At 35.8% G+C, this 25864-nt stretch overlaps 1 protein-coding gene across 3 annotated transcripts in view; it reads right to left on the reverse strand.

Annotated features, from left to right (window-relative positions):
- The window catches only part of LOC148658536 (immunoglobulin-like and fibronectin type III domain-containing protein 1), a 52467-nt gene that overhangs the window by 22359 nt on the left and 4244 nt on the right, over nucleotides 1–25864 (reverse strand). Inside the window, exons 2-11 of one of the 3 annotated variants that reach the window (XM_088639833.1) lie at nucleotides 20507–20573; nucleotides 15116–15199; nucleotides 14086–14136; nucleotides 12834–12956; nucleotides 10184–10323; nucleotides 9914–10013; nucleotides 7441–7482; nucleotides 5621–5669; nucleotides 4405–4585; nucleotides 1339–1452 (exon numbers count right to left, since the gene is read on the reverse strand). In XM_088639833.1, coding sequence (XP_088495959.1) covers nucleotides 1339–1452; nucleotides 4405–4585; nucleotides 5621–5669; nucleotides 7441–7482; nucleotides 9914–10013; nucleotides 10184–10323; nucleotides 12834–12956; nucleotides 14086–14136; nucleotides 15116–15158 — 843 coding nt within the window. In that variant the 5' untranslated portion in view covers nucleotides 15159–15199; nucleotides 20507–20573. The remainder of the gene's footprint in view (nucleotides 1–1338; nucleotides 1453–4404; nucleotides 4586–5620; nucleotides 5670–7440; nucleotides 7483–9913; nucleotides 10014–10183; nucleotides 10324–12833; nucleotides 12957–14085; nucleotides 14137–15115; nucleotides 15200–20506; nucleotides 20574–25864) is intronic. The other 2 variants (XM_088639834.1, XM_088639835.1) reach the window with 2 other exon arrangements.

Here is a 25864-nt window from a genome sequence, read left to right on the forward strand (position 1 = left end):
TTATTATTTATAAAGTACAATCGGGGCAGAAATGTGGGGTATTGGTTAGGACTATAAGATTGTGTATGCAAATCCATGGTTGGGAGCTGTTGTTTACCCTCAAGGAAGGTACTTCACTCTGGTAAATGCCCTGCTGTATAAAAAGGCACTCTACAGGTACTGATAGGTTTAAATAAAATATTACATACAGTCCATCTATTTCAATCCCCTTGTTCTGGTAAAAGGCATCTTAAAGGAATAAATCAGCTATTTAAATATTAAAGTAATGTGTGTTCCCATAACATAGTCACTTAGTAAGAAAATGGCTAATAGAAACATAAAACTGGACAAAAGCACAACATGGTGCCTGTCACGTGGTAGGGGCAACACACTATGAAGCTCAGATGGCATAGACATTGCAGACATAGAGCTTTGCAGCATGGGATAAAGTGTAGAGTTAACCTTTCAGTGAGGGAGATTCCATGTGCAATTCAATATTTTCTCAAGACATGATGTTCAAACCCATTGAAAATGAACCTGTACCACTGCTCTGTTTCCCATTGAGCTAAAAATTTTTTATTGTAATTAGTATGATACAATACATAAATTTGGTAAGTTAGTTAAAATGATCATGCTGTTAAATTAATCAAGACTTACCATCTCATTTAAATTCAAAATTCAACTAGGATTATTTATTGAAAGAAAGCTTTCTTTGTTCTTGCACTATACTATGGAAGCTTATTAGTGCCATAAAAATAAATATATTTTTAGAAAAAAAATATGTTTATGTTTAAACAAGATACTATACTCCCATACTTCTGAACACCTGTTAAAAGCAAAGACTTTCCTGTATACGAGGGAAAGATAGGACATGCAAAGCAGACTTTCATGATAAACAACAAAAGGGATTGCAATTAATTTTGACAATACATACTTTCATTATTAGCAATAGTTACCACAATCTGTCTAAGTTTATTTAATTTATTTAAATATAAATCCAGTGATCATAAAAAGCGTTACATATTATGCTTAATAGAAAGCATGAAGGAAGGTTTTTTAATTGTTTTATTAATTTTAATTTTAAATATTGATATAATGTGAAGTTTTAATGTTGTGAGGGGAAAATAAATCAGGTAGTATTTTTTCTGTGTATGTTGCAGTTCCACAAGACTAAATGTCAATAACTAAACTGGTATTTAGATTAGCACAGTCAGAGGAGACCTGTCCTAAAAGTCAGAGTTTTGTCCATGAGCAGTTGAAAGTTATATAATGTGAGGCTTAATGTGGTAAGGCATAGATCTGCCACCATTAATAGGCTGTCAGGCCGTTGGATTTATTATAACCCTTAACCCATCTCACCTTATACAGGAAAATTCTGCTGCTGGGGTCTTTCAGGTCCATGTCAAGTTCAAACTCCGCTAAGCCCTCTGAGTTAACTTCGATGTGTTTCAGGTTACGAATGGTTTCAAGGTACTGGCAGGGGGCGGGGGTGAACAGGGGAAGGGAGAGGAGATGAAAGGTGGGGAGAAAAAGATGGATGTTTTAAAACATGATGGTCTAGAGGAGAAACAGATGCAAAGAAAAGGACTTACTGTAGAGTAGGGACTGTCACTGCTTTTAAAAAGAGAAGCAGACCTGTTTCAAACAAGCTGTGCAATACATAGTTTGTCTTTGTAAAGGTCTAGAAGTTTTGTTTACTCTTACAACTCAAAGTATTAGGAACCCCCACATGAAAAATCTTTTGGGTCTGTGCGAGAGTTAAAAACCACTTGAACACACTTGCAGTTGCTGGATTTAGAATGCAGAGCTTGCTCTCCAATGTTTGTGAACCATCTCATTCTTCTAACGTGATTAGCATGAAGTCAAGATTTCATAAAGGTAACAGTGTGAAACATTGAGTTGGATGTTCCTCCAGCTCCTCATACTCCTCAAGCTAAAATCACATTGCTTGCTATTCTACATTCCTTGATGAGTGATTACTAATATTTTTACCAGTGTAAGCATAATGGCACATATAATACAGTACAATATAATAAAATACAATAAATATAATTAAAAGTCTATGTTCAACAATGTGCCCATATGAATTGCCCAGGAATGCCCATGGACAATGAAATGTGCCCATATGAATTTACTGTAAATTAATTCAGATTAAATGAGTAATGGGTGTGTGTTCTTAAGTGCTAAATTATTATCACCCATTATTATATATACATATTTTTTGTGATGGAGTGCTGAATGCAAAGTTGTAAAGAAACAGGCCTTTGTTAGGAAATTACTGATTGAAAGATGGTGTAACAGTGGTTTGAAGGTAAGATAATGTGTTAGTATTGGGAAAGCATGAGAGATAATCAAGAACGTTCCTTTCTTATAAATACAGTATGTAAGATTGGTCTTCCGTTGCTGTTACTTAGAGTACACATCCTGGTTCTCAGTACTGGTATCAAGTGCTAAAAGCATCATATTTCTTTTCAAAGGAAAGGAAATATATTGCCATATTTTGAGGTCAGTTATACAGTACTTTGTACTTCACAGAAAAAAAAATGTGCTCATGTAAACCCTACATTTGGATTGATTTACATTATATTTAGGTATAAATACAGTATGGGATAACACACCTACTGTATACAGTACATATACTGTAATAATAGTATGAACTTTTTTCAACTGTTTTGTTTTTTCTTCCAGAGAAAATGAATTCTTTAGAACAAATTAGGTCATCATGTAATCAGTGTATTCTCCAAGACATCCCCATAATGCCAGACTATCCATCTCAGAATCCGGTACAACCTTCTAAAATGCACTAGTACTCTACTGATCTCACTGACACATAATTCGGAGACACATTTACAGGTCTGAGATTACAGGAATTGTGTGGCAAAAGCTGTCTCATATAGCATGATTTTCTGCTTCCATTCATACATTTCATGTTGCATCTGTGATGATGATTGATTGGATACTTTAAAGCAACAGTACAGTACCTTTACCTAAGGGGTAGTTTTATATAAATCTACTGTAAATATGTGGGTATAATAATTAGTATATTATATGTTGTAGATTAATAAATAAAACATTTGTAGTTAATTAGGCTACCACATTATAAAGTATGATATACTTGTTGAAAACAATGAATAATTGCAATTTTTATTCAACCATAATTATGGCGATGATGATAAAATCCCTATAAGGGATGCATGTGATTGATCTGGATTTTATTTTTTTCATCTGTTACACTGTTCAACAATGGGTCTTATACATTTCAGACTAGCACACTTCTTTTTTTGTTGCTGGAGTTGTCAAAAAAATCCTTGCCTTGGTATAGCTCTTTTCACCCTAAAAGACCACAGATTGCAATAAGGTGACATGTACTGTAGCAGTCACACTTCTCCAACAACCCCATTAAATCAGCAAATTAGGCAAAGAAGTGATCACATCATCAGGTTACTGATCAATGGAGTCTCATTTGTTCTGCTATTTAATACTGTACTTTCAAACAGAATTTAGAATTAATTATTTTGTTTAGTTTAATACTTGATAGTTTACTTTGCTTGCTTATTTATTTTCTCAGTACTCAGTACTTATTAAAAATATTAATAATCTTTAAAATGTTAAATACAGTAATGTAACTGCTCGCTAGCCTTTTGTGTGTAATTTATATTAACTAAATATGGTCTACTAAATTAAATCCCAAAAGAATTGCAGAAGGTATCTGTTTGGCTTAAGCAGTTGCACCAAGAGGACTTGTTTGTGAAATTGGCAGTGTAGCATCACAGAAATGTCTTGGAGCTGTAACTGAACACTGACCCAACACAGTCTGAACTATAGTTTGCGATGTTTGTGTCTGATTTTTGTTTCACTCCAGCATTCTTTAGTCATTAAACTCTGGTTTAGTACTTTTTTACAGATTTACCTCTGTTAAAATAATTTTGTTCATCTGGTATTTCAGGTTGAGCTGGTATTTAGACAAACATATACTTTTCTAAAAAACTCAGCCATATCCTAAACACGATCTATTCTAGCATATTATTCTAAAATAGTGTTTTTGTATTGTTTGCATAACTTTATAAATCCACAATTGGGTGACAAAGACATACATATTATTGCTATAAAAATAAATAATTATTCTAAAAACAATTAATGGCAATCTAAATAGAAATAATGGTTTTAAATATAATGAACAGACATATAGAATTTATGTGTAAAACATGTTCTGCTTTAAAGTCCTACTATTAGGTAGAACTAAGTAGAATTTATTATTTATAAAGACGATATGTGGATTAAACATACTGGACTTAGTCCTGTGCTAGAGAACAGAGAGATAGGTATCTAGATATATTGTCATATTTATATACTCATTCATTTTTGTCATTAAATGGATGTTTTCAACTAGTTTTTTTGGTGAAAAACAGCTACTGTACAGTATACCTTTGCTTGCTCCTCCTCTCTCTCTTTCTTCATCTCCTGCAGTCTCTTGAGCATTCCTCGGAAGTCAGTGATTCCATGCTCAATACAGATACGCTCATAGTCTTTCTTGTCAGCATTCAGCAGGATATCCCACACTTTTCCATCAATCACTTTCTCTTCTTTTTTGACTTCATCTTTAACACTAAAATACAGTATACACATATTAAATTAACTCTGATAAAGGAATATGGGGCATTTTATAATATTTTATTTTTGTCTCATGTTTTGTTTCACTTACGTTTTTAGAAATTACAACATATACAGTAGATCTGTTTTATGCACTACAGGTTCATTGAATTTGACCTCTCTATTTTACCCACTATTGGGTACAATGGAGCTCTGCTTTTTCTAATATTTGATTGTCATTTGTGTAATTTTCAAAATGTGAGGTTGTTAGCCTCTCCTTGCAGCTTGCATGAAGTGTACCTTTCAGCTTTGGTTAACTTTGGCCAAAGTTCTAACAGCTCAGACAGGGCTCTGTATTTATGAAATGCTCAATAAATCACTTAATCTAAATGCTACTACTGTACTGAAAAAAAACTTTAACTGAAAAGTCTTCCTTTCCTGTGTATGGAGGAATGCATGTTATGCATGTCAAAATTATCTTTTGTAAATTACCAATGTAGAGTATAGTATGAAGACATGGTTTAAGATCTGACTTCCACAGCACTGCGATAAAGCATCTACTGTAGCATAACATACTGTATTTGCATCTTTATGGTAAAATTAGTAATTGTGAATTGTGTTTCTAAAACATGCAGTCACTACTTTTTGTGATGTCAAATGCTAATACATCTGTTTGAGAAATATAATGATTTTGACACTGTAGGCTTATTGTAAATTAAAAATATAAGGTATCCGTATCCTTACATTCAGAAAGAACATACAAGCAACTACCTTCCTAAAATTCATGACACTGTTTTTGCTTTCTAAAGCTATACAGCATGCTGAGCTGATTCCAAAATCATTAAAAACAATTTAAACAGAACTTATCAGCAATAAATTGTTTCTGGTGACTGATAAGATTTGCAATGCCATGTAAAGTATGTCTAACAAGACTTAAAACATTTATATTCTTTATTGACATTTTTGTTAGTATTTACTGACATGTTTTTCATTGGATGCTTTTCAAGCTTGTTGAGCATCCAGGTACAGTATAAAGATCATGCCAACTTACCGTTTCCTGAGCAGCTTCCTGAACTCTGCTGGGTCCTTTGTCACTGTTGCTGTAAGTGGGTAGAATTTCAGGTTGTCAGAAGCATGATCTCAATTTGATAAGCTATTAATTTGTTTGATTCTTTGTTTGTCTGTGTTCAAAATAAACAGATTTCAACAACACATTCTTAGTCAAATCACTGCATTGGTGGATAAGGGGTATCACAGCAGACTCAAGACTTTCTCACAAAATAAATAAAATTAAAGTGAGCAAGAAAACTATGCGAAAGTAAACATCTAGCAGATTAATGAGAAAAAAATTATAATAAATTATGAATTTATGAATATCTTCTGACTTATAAGGTTCTCTGATATGAATTTCACCTCTGGTTTTATTTTTAATGATCTCAGGAAGTCAAATTAACAGTTTTTCATTTATATTTTTAGTACCTATAAAACCTATAGGAGTCTAGCCCTTGATGTTTGAAATCATCCATTAAATCTATTTTCTGTTATTAAATGCATGACACTTCATTTACAGAAATAGAAGGATTAGTGAACACTGCATAAGTGGCAAAGAACATACAAAAATAAGCTTTAAGCTAGACTTCAAGCCTGGGACTTGAATGATTAGATTACATTAATGTTGATTTGAAAATATTAATGTATAATCAGCTAGATTGATCTTATTTATTTTACAATGAAGTTGTTAAGCCATGTTACAATACTGGCAGATGATGTTTAATGTAGCCAAGAAGAGAGCATTACATGCAGGAAGCAAAATCATAAGATGCAGATACTGTACAAAATACGAAACAGTGAACATGTAGAAGGTACTAATGAGTAAGCCTTTAGTGTTTATGTCGACACACAATTTACATCTTTTACTAGACAATGTAGAAATGCTTTAAAAAATGGAAAGAATGTTAGGGTAAATAGTATAATTTAAAACATTGGATGTTATAAAAGCTGTACAATGCCCTAACAGGACCTTATTTAGATTTTCTATATAATGTTGGACTTTAACCAGTCTAAGAGCAGAGCAACTAGATACAGTACATTTCTGAAGTCTTATACTGATTGCCTAAGAGAACTAAGAACTTTGTAGAAATAAACTCTTGAACAAAGAGAAGTGGATAATGATTCCAGTATTCAAAACCCTGAAAAAATAACCCAGTTGACAGAATCAACAGTGAAACACAAACATGGAAACTGTGTAGAAGTGCATTTCAATATGAGAACAAGAGGGAGTTCTTTAAACAAAGGGTTGTGGGAGAATGTAAGAAGGTACCCAGCCATGTTGTTGAAGCCTGGTTTGTTTCCAGAAATGGATGGATGAGACAGCTATTTCAATACAAGGAAGTTAACATTTCAACTTTTAAAATTTTAAGTTACATTCTTAGGAGATATTACTTTTTGAATCAACACTTTATGTTGTAGCGAAAGGTAGCTCTCTGAGGAGCCACCATTTTGGCTCAGAACCCAGGCCAAAATGCTGTGTTTGCCTATGAAATGAGAAAAGATGCTGAATTAGGCACAGCTACTTGAGTGAGTCAGAGTGAGTGGAATTCCATGCGAGGGAAAGCACATGGCCCTGTGGAATAAACAACTCCTCCTAGGACCCAAGACGCACTCAGGCCAGCTGTGCTAAATTCTGTAGCATTTCTCAAGTAACAGATGGCCTTCTTGTTAAGACCTGTGTTTTAAACCAAGATGGCGGCTTATTCCTGGAGACAACTCTTTCTACAGTACATTGCATACACTTACAGACACAGTTATGGATACACCTCTAAGTATTAATTCCTTCTCTGTTTTTATATTACTACCAAGATTGCTACTCACATTCTTTCTGCTCTTGGGGCTTCTTCTTTTTCTTAAATCCAACTGAAAAACGGCAACAGAGATAAGAAATATTAATGTTTTTTCAAAATACTAAAATCAGCTTTTCAGTTTGTGAAAATGGTTATTACATATGCACACTATAATGTATTATCAGTGAAAGATACCATGAGTTGATTCTTTATTTGTGCTTAGGACAATGTTCATATACACCCACCCCATGTTACACCCCAGCTATTAGGTGGAAATCCAAATGCAGGGACTCAGTGGCCTTCAAAAGCTGGCAATGAAAGCCAAAGTTGGATAAGCTCAGGACCCAGGAGACAGTGTTGAATTATGGCAGACAGGGGTCAGGCTGTGGAAGATGATCACTGCAGAGAGGAGGTGTTCTGGACTTCAGAGTTCTAGGCAATTGATTAAGCCAGCAGCCATGTCACCCTGCAACTTACATCTGGCCACCCACTGAAACTAAGCAGGTGTGAGCCTGTTTAATACCTGGATGGGAGACCTCCTGGGAAAAACTAAGGTTCCTGCTGGAAGAGGTGTTAGTGGGGCCAGCAGGGGGCGCTCACCTTGCAGTCTATGTGGGTCCTAATGCCCCAGTATAGTGAAAGGGGCACTATACTGTTAAAAGGTGCCAACCTTTGGATGAGATGTAGAACTGAAGTCCTGACTCTCTGTTGTCATCCCAGGGTGTTTCTCAATAAGAGTAGGGGTATAACCCTGGCCTCCTGGCTAAATTTCCCATTGGCCTTTACCAATTATGGCCTCCTGCTAATCTACATCTATGAAGTGGCTTCATCACTCTTTTCTACACCCCTCTGAGAGCTGGTGTGTGGTGAGTGTTCTGGTGGGGGTGCACATTGGTAGTGATGGAGGGGAGTCCCCATTACCTGTAAAGCACTTTGAGTGGAGTGTCCAGAAAACTGCTATATAAGTTTAAGAGGTATTAGTACCTGGGAGTGCACATCGACGATAGACTGGAATGGTCTAAGAACATCGAGGCCATCTATAAGAACGGACAGAGCCGACTTTACTTCTTGAGGAGGCTCAGGTCCTTCAATGTGTGTAGTAAGATGCTACACATGTTTTATCAGTCGGTGGTAGCGAGTGCCATTTTCTACGCAGTGGTGTGCTGGGGCTCTGGGATTAGAGCAGTAGATTCCAAAAGGCTGAACAAGCTCATCAGGAGAGCGAGCTCTGTCATTGGGTCTGACCTGGACCCCTTGGAGGTAGTGGCTGAGAGGAGAATGATGTCCAAACTGGAGGCCATCATGGACAACTTCTCCCATCCCCTCTATGACAGGCTTGCAGGAATGAAGAGCACGTTCAGCAATAGACTGATTCACCCACGGTGCGACAGGGAGCGCTACAGGAGGTCATTCTTGCCGTCTGCCATAAGACTGTACAATGCATCCACCTTGCGTCTTGGCAGAGGCAATAGCGACAGTGACCTGTTTCTGGACTAAACGCATATACACATATAGTGCTACATCTGTTCTCTTTCTTTTTCTTTTTCTTTTTCCCGTTTACAACCACTTTTGTGCAATATATGCCAGGGACCTGTGCAATACATTTATATTTATATTTATATCTATGGTTACATCTATATTTATATTCATACGTGTGATACGATTTTCTGTGTACTGTTCTGTTCTAGTTTCCTCTTGTGTGTCCGGACTGTGAGTAACTCTTGTATTGTATTGTATGTATGTATGTATGTATGTACTATGTATGTATTGTACTATTATTATATAATTCGTTACACTGTGGCTGTGTTGTGTGTGTTAAGCTGCTGTTGCACTGCAATTTCCCTCACGGGATCAATAAAGTATCTATCTATCTATCTATCTATCTATCTATCTATCTATCTATCTATCTATCTATCTATCTATCTATCTATCTATTATTGTCAGTGTTCAGATTGTCAGACTGATGCATCTCGCAGATCACTATTGCAACTTGCATCTCATGAACATAGCACTGCTGTGAGTATATCAATATCAGAGCCCCATTCCAGTGGCATAACAGGATTTAAATAGGGAGAATGTGGATGATCAATCGGAGGATTGATTGGATGAAGGGGGCACCAATAAATGGCCTAAGATTGTTCTGAAGGCCCTGGAACTAATGGTCACTTGTTGGAATTTGACCACTGTGTGTTCCTGGGGCAAATGAAGACTGCAAGGTCCCACTCGCCCAGGTGCTCTCCGGGTGCAAGACAGTGTCTTCTGGGGTGTGGAAAGATATGATTTACATCACATTCCTCAATACCTCACTTGTTCTGATTTTTATTGTTGTACAATACAATGTATTTGTTAATTGTTATATTAGTCTTTAACAATAATTGATAATGTTAATATTTTGCTGATTTAAAGGTCAAAGGAAGCAAAGTTTTTTTTTTAATGAAAGAGCTGTTGACTCAGTTCAGTGGCTTATTCTTTGTGAATATACAGTGTGGCAGTAACTTACTTACCTTCAATAACAATGAGTGTGGCAGTGGAGACAGCCTCTCCATAATCATTGGTAGCATAGCATTTGTAGGTGTCTGCCTCATCCCCAGTGATTTGGACTACCTGTGAAAGCATAGACGAGTTTGTATATGAATCACGTGACAGTTTAAGTGCGAATTACCCTCTGGATACATCTTTATTACTCCTGTTATTAATATGCAGAATGTAAATTATTGTTTTTCTGTTTTAAACACTCAGCTTTTACCCAAAGTATTCCAGAAGATTTATGTCACCTGTAACACATATTCATTGGAGAATCTGTCATATGTCATTTTGAATTTATTTGGGTCATCCATGTTGCCCTTAGCCCTTTTCCAGGTAACCACTGGTGTGGGCTCCCCCTTCACAACTGCCTTGAATGTAGCCGTTTTACCTGTTGAAAGAGACATACTGTATATAATGGATTGATGGTATGGGAACATTTAGCCAAGGCAATAAGTGTTGGTAACAGACAAGGTCAGAATTTTGGACAAGACATAGGTCTAACCTCAAACTGATTAATCATTAAAACATGGTGTTTGATTATCGACCTATTCATTTTTTAACTGATTCTTCCAGTTCACGGTCTCAGGAGAGCCTATCCAAGCAAGCAATGGGTACAAGACGCCAGTCTATCCCAGGACAGACACAAACACAAACACAGACATGCACACACTCATGACCAAGGCTAAGCTTTCCAGAAGACAGTTTATCTGCCAATCTGTCTTTAGATTGGGGTAGGAACATGGAAAAAACATACAGTACATGCACATAGCACACCAGGTCTGGAACTGAGCCCAGGGCCCCAGTGAAGCAAGGCAGCAATACTAGCCACTGTTCCATTATTCTGCCTGGTGTTTGATTATGCAAGTCATAATTAAGGATGCATGAACTATGGCACCGAGACCTGTTCTGTAAATGTCTGAAAGCATTTAGAGTACATCTAAGTAGTGTGTTTTCCGCAGTCAGTATGCTGCCCTGAATATTAGTCTGTGTTGCTCGGCCAAACACAAATCCGTCCCTCTGCTTATGAAATACTTACATTCTTAAGATGTGTTCATATTTCTGAACTGTATCTGGTTTAGATATGTAGGGTGTAATGAACATTACAGTATGTTTTTTTTCTCAGTCCTCTGCTGAAGTTATTAGCCTTTGATTAGATGCTTAAACTGATTTTTTTTAAGCTACCACTATCAAGACAGTTGAATTTGATCCTTCAGAAAATCTGAAATTTTGAATTTACAAAATTAAGTTTTGTTAAGGGTTCAATTAAGTGAAGAGCAGGCTGCAAGAAAATCCTATGGGTGAGTTATTTCTCTGAACCAGGAATTGGGAATCCTGGCAGTAGGGAACTGAATAATATTTAATTTTTTCCCCACATTTACCTCAGCATCTAGGGCTCAGTGATCAATGAAAAATCATATGATTGTCCAGGATTAACAAGGGAAATAGAAAGTGATATTCTTTATATACCTATAAAGGATAGAAAGCCCCATGGCATTAGTTTGCAACCTGGTTAAAAACATACTTCACGGATCTCCAGACCGTACTTAGTGTCCAAACTAAAGTCGTGCCTGTTCAACAAAACACCAATGCATCTGTAACAAAAAAACATTTTTTTCCTGATAATAGCTTTGTGAATATGATACAGGTGAAAGCAATGAGTTTCTTTTTGGGATGCTTTGTATTACCTTTACTGTACTGTCTGTACTTACTGTGGCAGATCGTTCTATGGAAACACTGTAATGACACTGATTCTGCCACCAGAGGTCACAACAATATGGTTTTAAACACTTGTGTAAAATGCTTTTGTCTGTGTGAACAGTTGCACCTGGATTATTTTTCATTGAAAGGTGTGCATTCTCACATGGTTAATGGGTAATTAAGTAATTTTATTTAGTATAAGTGTATCTCAGGGGGGTGCAAGTAAGCAGTATGGACCAGTGCTAGTTATGACTGGAGTTAGTTTAACTGTTTTAGTTGTTCAGGTGATGTGGTCCTGATTTACTAGTTTGTGTAAGTTATAGTTTTTACTGATATTTGTTTTTGCTTTGTTAATAGCATTAAAAAATAAAACCAGTAAATTTCCTAGACAGATTCCAGTCATGTTCACAAGAGTCTGTGTGTGAAAGTCCCCTGAGCCATGCACCTAAAAGTGAGAATGTATTATACTAGATCTTTTTTATATTATTTAAGATCCATCTTCTCTCTGTACAGTCGCATGCAATTATATTTAACAATTCTACTAATACCATGAATTAATCCTTCTGATAACGAGCTGCAACATCTTTAAAATGCAAACTACAGTACTTATGCAGTTTGCAGTTTTCTGTTGCATTTATTTCAGAGCAAACTTGTCTCTGCCCATTGCTTTAATTTTTCTCTGTTGTATGTCTGAATTTTGTTGTCACAAGGATTAAGTTACTTCTGTACAGTACATAGCATATTCTATTACAATGTATTGTACTGAATCCTGACACAATGTGGTGAATTATAGTACCCCTACAGAGCATACAGTATACAATAAATTACAAATCATTAAGAGGTAAGATCTAACAATAAATGCTTTGCTTTGAGTATGTTATTGATGTGTAAGACTCATTTTGCAATAGAAACATCTAGATTTATAACTATAACTTCAACATCACCTCCAATTAAAAAAAAAACATGAATACCAATGATTTGGAAGATTTATTTTTCAATATCTCAGGAGAGTGCAGAAAAGGGCCCTGGGAAATATTACTTGTAATTGTAGATAATCTGAATCAATCAAAAGCAATATTGTACATACTGTATCTAGCAACAATCATATGCATGGAGTACACTGGATGTCAATTATTTGCTAGGTCCTCTTGTTTCAAACCCAGCCCAAATCCCAGGTTAATCAGACTGATGAATTCTCACCTTCCTGAATCGTTAATGCGATGGGTTTGCGCTCGAAGTCTGGAGTGCTGCATCCATTTGGGATGTCTTCGGTGTACTGTGTTATCATAACCCCTGGAATCTTCGATTTTTTCCTGATACCAGCTGATAGAGTAATAACAAAAAAAAAAGTGTTAGAGTTACCCTATTACCTTTCTAAAGCAGTTATGTAGACCCACACCCTTCTGCCAGTCAGTTATGTTTTCTTACTCCTTACTCAAACACAGCCAAAGGAGATGCTTTCAGCTGTACATCAGGTAAACGTAAATTATATATGTGCTCAATGTTAGCTTTATGTAAGTCAGCTGTTAATAATAATAATAATTGCTTACACTTATATAGCACTTTTTCTGGACACTCCACTCAAAGCGCTTTACAGGTAATGGGGACTCCCCTCCACCACCACCAATGTGCAGCATCCACCTGGATGATGCGACGGCAGCCATAGTGCGCCAAAATGCTCACCACACATCAGCTATCAGTGGGCCCTGCTGGCCCCACTAACACCTCTTCCAGCAGCAACCTTAGTTTTTCCCAGGAGGTCTCCCATCCAGGTACTGACCAGGCTCACACCTGCTTAGCTTCAGTGGGTTGCCAGTTGTGAGTTGCAGGGTGATATGGCTGCTGGCCTGTTGCTGCTGTAGGGGATTTAGTACAGGACTTGATACGTTTTTGTGGGGAATGGGATGGTTGGATTATTGCCAGTATAATAGACATTATTTTTCCTGTTTCAGGAAATTGTCAATGATTTTTAATTATATACCCCCCAATTTGAAATGACCAATCATGTCTTTACATCTTGGCTCACAGCTATAATCGCTGTGCCCACATGGGGAGAATGGAATGCAGGATTCTGTCCCAATCATACAGTACATCATGTCTTTCTTTACAGGCTCTGGAGAGACATATAGTACAGAAATTCAGTGCTGATTGGAGAAGAGCTGCATCCTCCACTGACATCACTGCCAGCTTGCAGGTAGCAGGAAGAGTTTTGCTATTTTGCTGATACTCAAGAGAGCTGGAACTAATTTGGCTGATTAATTTCAATCCTGCCTCTTGCGGCACTGAGCCAATTTCACACTATGGAGCCAGGTGCAAACTTCAATATCTAGAAGTACCAGTTAAGACACTTGGTGTCTCTATATCATTTTTTGAATGAAACAAACACAAAAATGTCAGTACAGAATGTTGTTTGAACAGTCCCGTTCATAAACCTGTGTATTTGACTTCATACCTCTTTTCTTGACAGGGGCATCACTTCCGGTTTTATATGACTGGGCATGATCTGGAGTTGTAGTGGATAAAAGCATGACAAGAGCATGGAAGGAAGCAGGATAGGAAAATGTTAATCATAGCAAAAGCAGCACAGAGCACAGTGGAAGGATGATGAAGGATAGTGTATTGTTACATATGACATGTGAACGGGATATACAAATAAAATGAGAAAAACTGTTAAAAAATATATGGACAGCAAATTAAAAATCTAGAGTTTAAAGTTGAACAAAAGTGACAAATGGATTTAATATAATGTTAGTCGGTATATTCACTATGGGACTCAATACACGTACTGTATTTAAAATCCTCAAAGGCATTAATACTGCAAATTCAGCTGAGTGGGTTACTTCAGAAGGGGTTGAATCTGGAATAAGTTATCCAGCCATGTGGTTGAAGAAGACACTCAGGTTTCTTTAACCAAACAATTGGATGAGATGGACCAATTAACTACAAACTACTAAATCCACTATGAAAAGGCTACATGAACTGAAAAGCCTCTTCTCATTTGTAACCTTTCTTTTGAACTCAGTGAATATGCTGTACTACTATTAAATCAACTTTAAAAATGAAATGGATTTTTTCATTCAATATCAATATCTAAATATCCCAATATCCCACCAGTAAAAGTGAAGAAACTTTGCTTCAATTTGTTTAAACACCTGGATGTTTTCCTACTAGAGATTATACATTTTTTGGTTAAATCTATGACTGAAGTTTCCAAGTGAGCACACGATGCCAAAGACTGTGAAACAAAGGCTGAAGCTAAAGAGCAGCAAATATGCAATGACTCTTTTTTCACTTTGTTTTTGCACGTACAATTACAACTAAATTGATATTAAAAAAATCAACAGCAACTGTGTTTTGTTGATTTGCTACAGTACAGTACTGTAGGTGTAAGACATTGTTCTTCTGTGACACAGGAAATAAGATGTTTTCTTTGTTCTTGCTGTAGATCTGGAAGAGAGGTGAAAGAGGGAAAAACTTCTTACCCTGCCCTGAGGCTGGTCCATTTGTTATTTTTGATGTCTTCATTTCCAAAACCCAAAATGCTCAGGGTGAGTAATTCTCAGGAGCTGTGAGGTGGAAAGACAGAAACACTGGGAAGTGTGCAGCTCATGGGTTTGTTTCAGATAAGTTTACCACCAGGTCAGTTTCATGTTTGCACAGAGGTGTATAAATAGGGCTGCAGGCAACTGAAAGGACAGTGACCATCAAAGAAATGTTGCACATTGAATTTCAGCTGTACAACCTTGTAGATTAAACAAAATAGGGAATTTTGATTTCACTTTCAGGACTTCAAAGGCAGGAACAACCACTGTGTGTAAATGAGCACTAGACAGTGACACAGAAACATGGGTCAAAACACTAATAACAATAATAATAATAATAATTGCTTACACTTATATAGCGCTTTTCTGGACACTCCACTCAAAGCGCTTTACAGGTAATGGGGACTCCCCTCCACCACCACCAATGTGCAGCATCCACCTGGATGATGCGACGGCAGCCATAGTGCGCCAGAACGCTCACCACACATCAGCTATCAGTGGGGAGGAGAGCAAAGTAATGTAGCCAATTCATAGAGGGGGGATTATTAGGAGGCCATGATTAGTAAGGGCCAATTTGAAATTTGGCCAGGACACCGGGGTTACACCCCTACTCTTTTCGAGAAGCGCCCTAGGAAGGAAATGGAAGGAAAGGAGGCTGATTTTTCAAAAATGCTAATTAAAAACCCTTCTTTATGTGTTCACTTCCTCTATATGTTGTAGCATTGAAAAGGTACTGTTATGAGAACATACACTTTCTTGCTTTAGACAGGTTTTAAGCGGCATGATGAAACATGATGTTGTATTTGATAATAAAACAAACAAATGACAAATAATTGCACTGAAATAAATTGTAAGTTAGCAGAAAATCATGATCCAGTAAACTTGTTTTTGTGGAAACAAGGGCAACTACCTTAAGTAAGAAAAGAAAAGGTACTATAAGAAAAGACTGTTAATTCATGAACGTTAAGCCACAGATCATTTAAATTTAAATAAGATCTAAGATGATAGGTTGGACCCATTGCTACGGCCAACCTGTGGTGATACAGCAAGATAATAAATTACTTTCCTGACTACATACTGTATAGAACTGCAGATGTACAATACACTTTATTAGCTCAAATGTTTTACTGTTAAAGGTCTGTAGGTGTCACTAAAGGCATGCTGTTTGCACTGTTATTTTGAAAGACTAAATTTATCCAGATTAAATTGCATGGTGAGAGACTGTGGTAAAAGTGTGGAAAACATTTTCCAATGAGATCAACATTTTCCAATCCACACTTTTCGTTCACTAACCATTTCAAGAACCTTTTGTGCAATGCAAACACAGAAGATAATGGCAGGCTTATTTTCACGTTTTGGCATTGCACCAACATGCTGTTCTTTTCTCCAAACTTGTCATGTTTTACATCCTTTGAAATGAATCAGATAAAAATGATAAAATCCATTTAAACAACAAAATATGATTTAACACACACAAAAAAAAACTATGTACTTGTGTCTAAGCACATCAAACAACAGAAGAATTTAACCTACTACAGAAAAGAAAAGTCATATATCTGAAAAATAATGTCAGATGTTTGGGGACTAGGAAGATAAGGAAAAAATAAGATGCTTTGTGAAAAACATCTGCCCCATCCACATAAATCTCTAGGACTAATCCTGAAATGGAAGGAAAGTTGAAGTAAACATATTAATTGTAAATGTACAAACCTAAATGTACAGTTTGTGACACATAATGCCTTTTATCTATCAGTTCATCAGAAATAATGACCTAGACCAGCACTTCTAGTTCTTCACACCACTCTTGATCGGGTGGGACACCACTGTATGGCTAAGTCATAAAATACCAACAGGGGTGCTGAAACTAAAGAACAATTTGTCTTCCAAGGCCTTGCACAGTCAACAGCCAAATGTCATTAAGCTGTCGGCCTTGCCACCAACCTCTGTATTGAGGTAATAAGTCTGCTGAAGGAATTCAATGTTGACATGTTTTGAGTAAACCCTGGACTTGCTTTGGTCTCTACTAAATTGCAAAGAGGAATTTAACTTACTGTAGGACCTAGAGCTAGAGCTGCACAACAAACATACTGTATATAGATGGCAAAAACAATTTCAGAAAGCAATCCTTTTTAAGAAAGTGGTGAAGGGATTACACACCACTAGACTCCTATACCAACATGTTTCTATGTTCCCCCCTCTCAGCTGATGTGATGAAAAGAATGTGCTGAAACTTCAACATGCTGTCCATTTTCAATCTTTTTCAATCATCTCAACAGTTCTCCATTTCCAATCTTCATTTTGATGTCACTGCTGGTGAAACGTATTTTGTTTCCAAATAGTTTGTAAACATGAAATTGACAGTAAGGGGTTGAAATACTCTTATAGAATGATGTGAAACTGCTTTTTATTTGAAACCAGTATTGCTCTGCAATACAGTACGTATTAACTGAGTACCTACAACTACAGCTGCAGAACACACAGATATCGATGGCAAAAACAATAGCAAATGTCATTCCTTTTTAGGAAAGAGGTGAAGAGATTTTTCTTCCCTTACATACTTGTAAAAATAAATCCAGAAATATATCATTGTCAGTTTTATGTCCCTAGACCTGATCTTAAAAAGATCTAACTTTAACACATTGCTGTAATTGATTGCAGTCGCTTTGTGTAAGAAATGATTTAGTACTTCCCCCAAATAACTATATGTATAGCTGCATATTCATTTAGTTGTTTTTTTTTATTCTGATGTTTGTGGTTTAAAACTATAAACAAAGAGAACTGGTTACCTTAGCCACGAGCAAAACACATTTTCGTTGTACCTTTAAGGAAATAGTAACCTACTAAATTTGATTACTTCTTTTCAACAACATTGAATAAAGCATTTTCTGGTCCCTTGTGAGCTATTTATCCCAATCATTAAAGACAAGGCTTGTTTTCGTTTTCTTTCTGTTGTATTAGCTGCTGAGCTCTCAAATGCAACATTATCAATAGTCTTTACTAAATCAAGAAACTATCTCTTCTCCTCCTACTATTACCATTTCTTCCTATATGTGTTTGACCAGAAAAGATCTCTGACTCATTTAGTAATAAAAATATATTAGGGCGTGTTCTGGAGGGGTAATTTAAAACTGTAAGTAAACACATATATGATATTCTATGGGATCATGAGATATTTAGCAAGTCTGTTGCCAGTGTCAGAAAATGTACCCTGGGCTTTCTATGCCTGTGATAGGTCACATACCTCATAAATTAAAACACACTATAACAAACAGGAGTCAGAACTCAAGGGACAGCTGGTAATGTGGGATTAGCAGACCTTTGATAAGGGAACAGGAAGAATCCTGACTTCTTCCTTTTGCACACCTACAGCATGCCCTTGGCGAATCTCTAGCGGAAACAAACAATTAAAATCATTACTCAACATTTGCAAATTCTGAGCAAAATCTAAAAGATTTGATGTATAAGGGAAGAAAATGTATTCTAATGTGAACTGAGTAATTTAAATTGTAGTCAGATATTAGAGTACTGTACAGTATGTGAACATTATTACATTTTATGTGGATTTTGAATACTATTAGACCTATATTAATATTAAAAGATGACTGCTTAAATATAATACTACATTTTCTGTGATTTATATTTAAACCTCTGGAAATGTTTATTATAAGCACAGTTTGAATTATAAGGTATTTGACTGTATACTGAATCATATAGTGTCTGAGTGGCTACCAGTGAAAACAAAACATATGACAAAGCTGAAGTAGGCTTTAGAGGCCCAGTGTCTATTCAGTTATGGGACCAATATGTAGATAAGACATCTGTTTTCTGGAGTCTTGAAAGTCTGTGTAGAAAACAGCTTTAAATTATACAGTTATTATTTTGTACATTTTTTTAATAATAGAAAGTACATGGGCTATTGTCAAGACTAAAAACTAAGTCAGTCAGAGAGGAGGCAACATATTTGCATATGCTTTAAGAAGTGGAAAGAATAGTAATGTTAGAGGCTTGGTCATCTTTTATATAAGACAACAATTGCAGAGTGACCAATGTGTATTAGCAAAAAAACAGAATGATTAAAAATTATTCAAATACATCCAACAGTATCTGTGTACACTCTAGAAAATTTCCATTACTTAGTTTTCAAATAAGAGGATCATTCAATTATTTTTTTCAGAATAAGTCACGTTTCACATTACCATTGTGGTAGTGGTACATATTTCCTAGACAATATTATGTATATGTGTATATAGTGTAAACAGTAATATGTATTTGATATAAGAACCCTTGAAAACCTGCTGGAGTAATAACTTAATTATTGTTATGCATTTTCATTTTAATGCGAATTAACAATACTGTGTGAGTTTAGAAATCTCATTATAAAAGAACATCACCACTCCGCCCTAACTTGTCTGACGATCTTCATAAGTAATTTTGGATCTTTCAGTAAGATTTCAAATGTCTGTGTACAAAAATCACAGAGCACTTATTTTTGGAAGACACTGCTTATTCATCTGAACACAAAGCCAGTTTAACAGAACTCTACATCCATTCAGACATACTGTAGGAAAGTCCATTTTTAGTCACTTTTCAGCATTTTCATTTGGCATTATATATCTCATGATTTTAGCTATATTAACATATAATAAATCTTTTCTTGACTAACAGTATAACATACTGTATGTGTTTAGAAATAAAAAAAACAATCAAGCCATGTAGAGAGGAAAGTTTCTTGTCCCAAATGAGTTGCCTATCAACGTTTTTAACAACTCTCTTCCGTGTAGGGTACTGTGTCAGTGTATGAGCTGCAAAGGAAGAAGTAGAAGTTATTTTAACTCTAAGAAGTAAATATAAAGAAGAAAAATATATTGCTTGGCCTGTGGAGCCTCTTCAGGTTTTTGATACCTTTCTTCACAGCCCTGAAGAAGGTTTCATGGTTGAATCGTGGTCCATCCGTTTTCTAACGTCTTTACTCTTTATCCAGTTCAGGGTTGTGGTGGAGTAGGAGCCTATGTCAACACATTACGAGCCAAAGGCAGGATACTCCCTGGATTGGATGCCAGTCCATTGCAGGATAGACAGACACAAACACATCACTCAGTAGATTAATCTACCACTGGTAGTACCAGTCTGCCTTTGGGAGGAAACTCAAGCACCCAGAGGAAACATGGAAAGATACCTGAGTAGAACTTTCAAACTCCACATAGATCACACCAAAATTGAACTCAGGGCCCTAGTGCTGCAAGGCAGCAATCCTAACCACTGCACCGCTGTGCCACCCCATGAAACATTGTGTTTTTTATATTTATTTTTATTTTTCAATGTAGAGCTTACCTCAGCTTATTTCTTTGTAATTCACTCTGATGTCTTCTGTGTATCAAGCCTCTCAGCCCTCTCTGTCCTAGAATTAAATAAACACACAACCCTTGATTGCAATCTGTCTCATTCAGAAGTAAGTCTGTGCCTCCAATTCACCTTAATTGTGTCAGACAAGTTATGCAGATTTTGATTTTGGAACATGGTCATGGTTTTTCCAAAGGGCAAAACTATTTATACAAGATGACTTTTCTGTAAGTCTATTTGACACTACTTTACTGCAAAGGAGGTAAGGTTTTTCTAATGGGTAAGGAGCACTTGATGAAATATGATAACACATGGCAGCTGTCATAGGTGCAAACTCACTGCAGTAAAGTCAGTATACTGTACAAGTTTAAAGGTGTTACAGTGAAACAAAGGGGGTGGAATGAGAATTTCCATCAAAGTGAAATAATTATTCCTTTGAGTAAGGAAACAGAAACACAATTTAATTAAGAGACAAATTTTGTTGAAGGTCTGTAACTGTGATGTATTTAAACAAACACAGCTAAATATGGAATAAAACCATTATTTCTTCAGTTCAGTTTTTCAGCAAGCTCATACTGTATATTACATGTACTGCAGTAAGGGAGACTTTTATTACTACAGTATACAGTATATGTAACCTACAGGTTGCATTTAAGTAAAACCTGTTTGCAAAACTGTTTGGTGTTTTCATTCATTCTTACAGGTAAAAAGTATTTAGTTGATATGCATCAATTAAAAAATGCTCTTGCCTGCAATTAACTTTTCACTCAAAAATGCTATCATTAGGGCTAGGTGCTGTTATATTTCCTTTTTCAATGTTTTATTTGTGTTATCTTCAATATTGTGGAAAACAAAATATCATGCTCATACCACTATTCCTTGCAGTGGTAAAAAATCACAGCCCTTCTGCATGTATTACCATTGCATGTTCTAGATTATCACATTCACTTCATTGCATGTACTGTACTGTACTGTACCATCAGCTGCTCGATACCTTCAGCCTATTTGAATTTTCAACCTAGCCAAAACTGTAGTAAGTATACCTATTATACAAGACACTCAGATTCACAGGCCACTCATGGCAGTGTTACAGTACAGCACTTTCAGCTTTGTGTCCTCATTCACTGCAGGCTGCTAAAAGCAATAAGATTGTTTTGAACCCAAAAGAACATTTGCGACTGTAACCAGGAACCGCATGTACGTACAGTATCTTACTAAATGTACTCTAAGATATAGCTATCACATAACAGTCCACAAATCTTTAATTAATTTAGAATGACTTAGTCATTAGCAATTCATTCATTGGTTATCTCTTGAAGTCAAGGATGATTTTCTTCCACCTACAGTACTTGAAGGTTACTGATAAGACCAATGTGGGATATTCAAAATCACTATCTCAGGAGATATCTGGTCATACTGTATACATGCAATCTGGTCATTGTGAGCCCACTTTGATCTTCTCCCTTTGCTTTTAAATTTTAACATCTCTGGGTTACAGAGCTTCTTCGCAAGCTTCTTCGGAAATATTTTTCCTCTATTAGTCTTGTTAAGGGGCATAATATCCCAGGTCTTAATAGTGATACTTCATTTTTTATTATTTTATGCTAAATCTTGGCAATATTCCTTCTGCCCTCCTCTCAGGTGATTGCCTTGGTTAAGATGGGAGAACAGAATATTTTCAGGAGCCTGGATTCAGATTATAGTGACATTGAGATTATATTGACCAACTCAATACTGGGTGATCACAGCTTCAATCTCTATTACAGTATATCTACATATCTACTGTCAGTTGCTCTGCTGTTCAACTGGTTGCCAAAGCTTTGTTTACTCAGTATGGTGAATATAGGAATCCTAATAGATTCATGGTAACTGAAGTATCTTTGGGACTGAAGGTATCACTTTGTCTATACTGGCCCTGTATTATTATAGGTTTTGCCCAGGTCTTACTGCATAGATGAAGGCTGGACTTTGGAAACCTAATATTAGTAACATTAACTGAATAACAGCAAAAATAACAACAGCAATAAGAACTAACCATTGTGTATTTTATCACAAAACTAACAGTTAAAATAAGGAACAAGTAATAGGTTTATTCCATGCTGAAAAGAGGAGAAAGAAAACACAATATTTTGGCTGTGGAGCCTTCTTCAGGTGTTTTCTTTCTTCTCTTTTCAGCATGGAATAAACCTATTACTTGTTCCTTTGCAACCCACCTGAACTAACTGTTAAAATATGTCAATTAATACTTTCCATTCAAAGCTAAAAGTTCAATTCATTTTTTTTATCGAGTATAGTTCTTTATACATTGAATTGCCACACAGATCATTAACCAATAGATGTACATCTAGAGTTTAAAACTAGAAACCCGTAGGCACAGAGGAGAGAAAAACTAAAAAAACAAAAGAGAATAATAAATCTAAAAGATGCAATGTCCAATGGGTTTTGCTGTTCATTTGGATGACAATCAAGAAATCCAGAGGTTAGTTTATCAAGTGATCAATGAGCTTCTTCAGACTCTTATAAAGGGTTATAAAATTGTAGTTGTTGTGGCCCATGTCTAGTCAAACCCAGTTTGTCTAGTCTACCATCTAAATTTTGTAATAATTTATTCCAAGAGCACATTATAAAACCTGCATTATCCTAAGTATGTGCATTTTTATAAAAATGATTTAAAACTTGAGTCCATCCATCCATTTTCTTAACTGCTTCATCTAATTCAGGGTTTAAAGCCAGTCCTGGCTAGCAACAGGCACAAGGCAGAGTACACCAATCCACTGCAAGGCAGACACACAGACACACTCACACCAGGGCAATTTTCTTAGAAGTCAATTAATCTGGCAGTAGAACATGTGAAGAACATGTGGAGAACATACAAACTGCATGCAGATAGCAACCCAGCTCAACTGGAACTGGACCCAACACCCCAGGTCTGGAAGACAGCAATGATAACCACTCTGCCACTGTGACAGTAACGTGAATCATTTATGATTAAAAGATACAGAAAAATACACTTAACACCGCAGTCCTGGCACTCTGCAGACTGCTAATCCACTTCTTGATTTAGTTCCAAAAACTCACAATGTCCCTTCCACCTTTAGTCTCCCAGCATTCAGCTCTCAAATTATTCTAACTCCTCTCATGTGACAGTCAGACCATGCATGTGGGTCACATGTTGATGTGCTTTTTAATGAAGATAGACATCATAATGGTTTTAAAGGATTACAGGGAGTTAAGAGTGTGAGCTGTGAAAAAGTATCACAAACCAGGAGCTAACAGATCTCTCCAAGGTTTTTCTTTTATTTTGGCTGCACAGCACCAATTATAATACTTCAGGTTATGCAAAATATCTTTAATTTTCAAGTTTAAAAAAGAAAATCTAGAAATTGTATATGTGGGAAATTACTGTAATTAATAAATACATTAGGTATGATGAATGTTCTGTGGTTTCTCTTATTTTGCCCCCAAGTGAATTGCAATTTTTCATGTATTTGCTGCTTGTTACAGTACAGTATGTAGTCCTATTTACTGTATATGTATAGTTGAATATAATACAGTAATAAATTGTTACAAATACATTTCACAAAAGGAAATCATAAATAAACACAAAAGAAATTCAATATAATGCATTTTTAGAGAACAGTACTATTTTATCTTAAGAGCAGGAATGGGAATTAATAATCCTACCTTCATAAGTATAAGATACTTCAAAGTGTATAACATTTTATTATAAAGCAAGGTGCATTGTAAATGCACAATCCACACCACACCACACCATAGGTTAAATTCTTCAAATGTCTATAGCAATATAAAGTTACTTGGGGATTTCTTTAGCTTTGTGAAAGAGTTTTCTGTTATAGAAGATAATATCTTCTATGCTAATGATTCATTTGATCTGATGGATGTACTGACAATTTAAGTTAACTGATGTGGCCCTTGATAGGCATTTAGTGTAAAGCACAGCTGAAGACAGGCTAGAATACAGGCAATGGAAACCTTTCCCTATAGAGTAACACAGCATTTTGCAGAGGCCAACCTGGTGATTCCTCAAACCAGTTCAGATATTTTCTAAATAAGGCAAAAAAGGCACTGTAAGTTAAAGTCACAAGCCCCTGATTCCAATAGAGCAAATGCCGAACTAGCTACAGTATCAATTGCTGGGAAATAGGTAATTCATAGTTTATGTATCATCTTTAACAGACCACACCTTTCTACTTAAAGTTTAAAACACAAATTTCTACTTAAAAAAAAATCTAGCACTAGGACAACAAACAAGAGACATGCTCATAAACATGTCCAATAGCATGTAATACTCTAGATTCTTTGCAGCTGCATTGCAATACAGTATTGTAAAATGCCAGTGAATATGAAATATACAGTACATTGGTTCTCAATCACAATTTCTCTGTATACTGTATGTGTATAGTATAATATGAGTGCCAATATTACCAGTCAGTATTCCACTCAGCTCACAAGAGTCTGATTGAAAAAATATGAATGCAGTATACTCATTTCCTTTCTGTTTACCGTGACAAAATAAATAGGATTCTTGTCTTTAGACTCTGAGATTTTTTTTGTAGTGATTACTGACCATGAAAGAATTCTGTGAGTAAATTGTTCAGAAATGTGCTACATCAAATAAAAACTGGATAGTTTTGTACCCACAGTAGACACCCAAGGTAACTGACATGCAAGGCAAATAAACATTTTTGACTGATGTTATTAATTTACAAATATTAAAAGTAATTATAATACATAACATATATATATTATACTGAACCTCATTTATGGATGGGGGTATTGCTAATAATTTCCATGAAATTATGCTATGAGGTTCAGGATAGAGGGGGTTCTTATGATTTACATGTACAGTACCTTTGCAAATCACAAACAACAGGGAGGTGAACCTCTCCTGTTGATTGAAAATATAATTACTTTGAACTAAAAATACATATTAATGAAATGTTAAGACATATAACAATTAAGCCTACAAGTGTAAGTCAGTTTGATTTTTATTTTTTAATATATAAATCTTACAGTATGGGTTGAAACTAGAATTTTTAAATGGGCTTCCAATTACCACTGGTGTTAGAAAGAAAAGGCTATTAGTTTTAAACCTATTTATTTTATTTTGAGCAGGGATATTGAAGGTGCTCTGCGTGCACTTTACTTTTAGTGTAAAGCATTATTCCATTGCTAAAGACATATATTATTACTTAGGAGTTCTTTAATGACAAATAATGCCAAACATATCACAAAACATTATGAAGAAAAGAAGACATACAGTAAATTTTAAGTATGAAACAAGACAGATTTATTAAGGTTCTCAAAGAGGTATATCGTACTCATAAT

This window comes from Lepisosteus platostomus, chromosome 7 (assembly GCF_059453375.1).
Source record: "Lepisosteus platostomus isolate fLepPlt1 chromosome 7, fLepPlt1.hap1, whole genome shotgun sequence".
Taxonomy (NCBI): domain Eukaryota; kingdom Metazoa; phylum Chordata; class Actinopteri; order Semionotiformes; family Lepisosteidae; genus Lepisosteus; species Lepisosteus platostomus.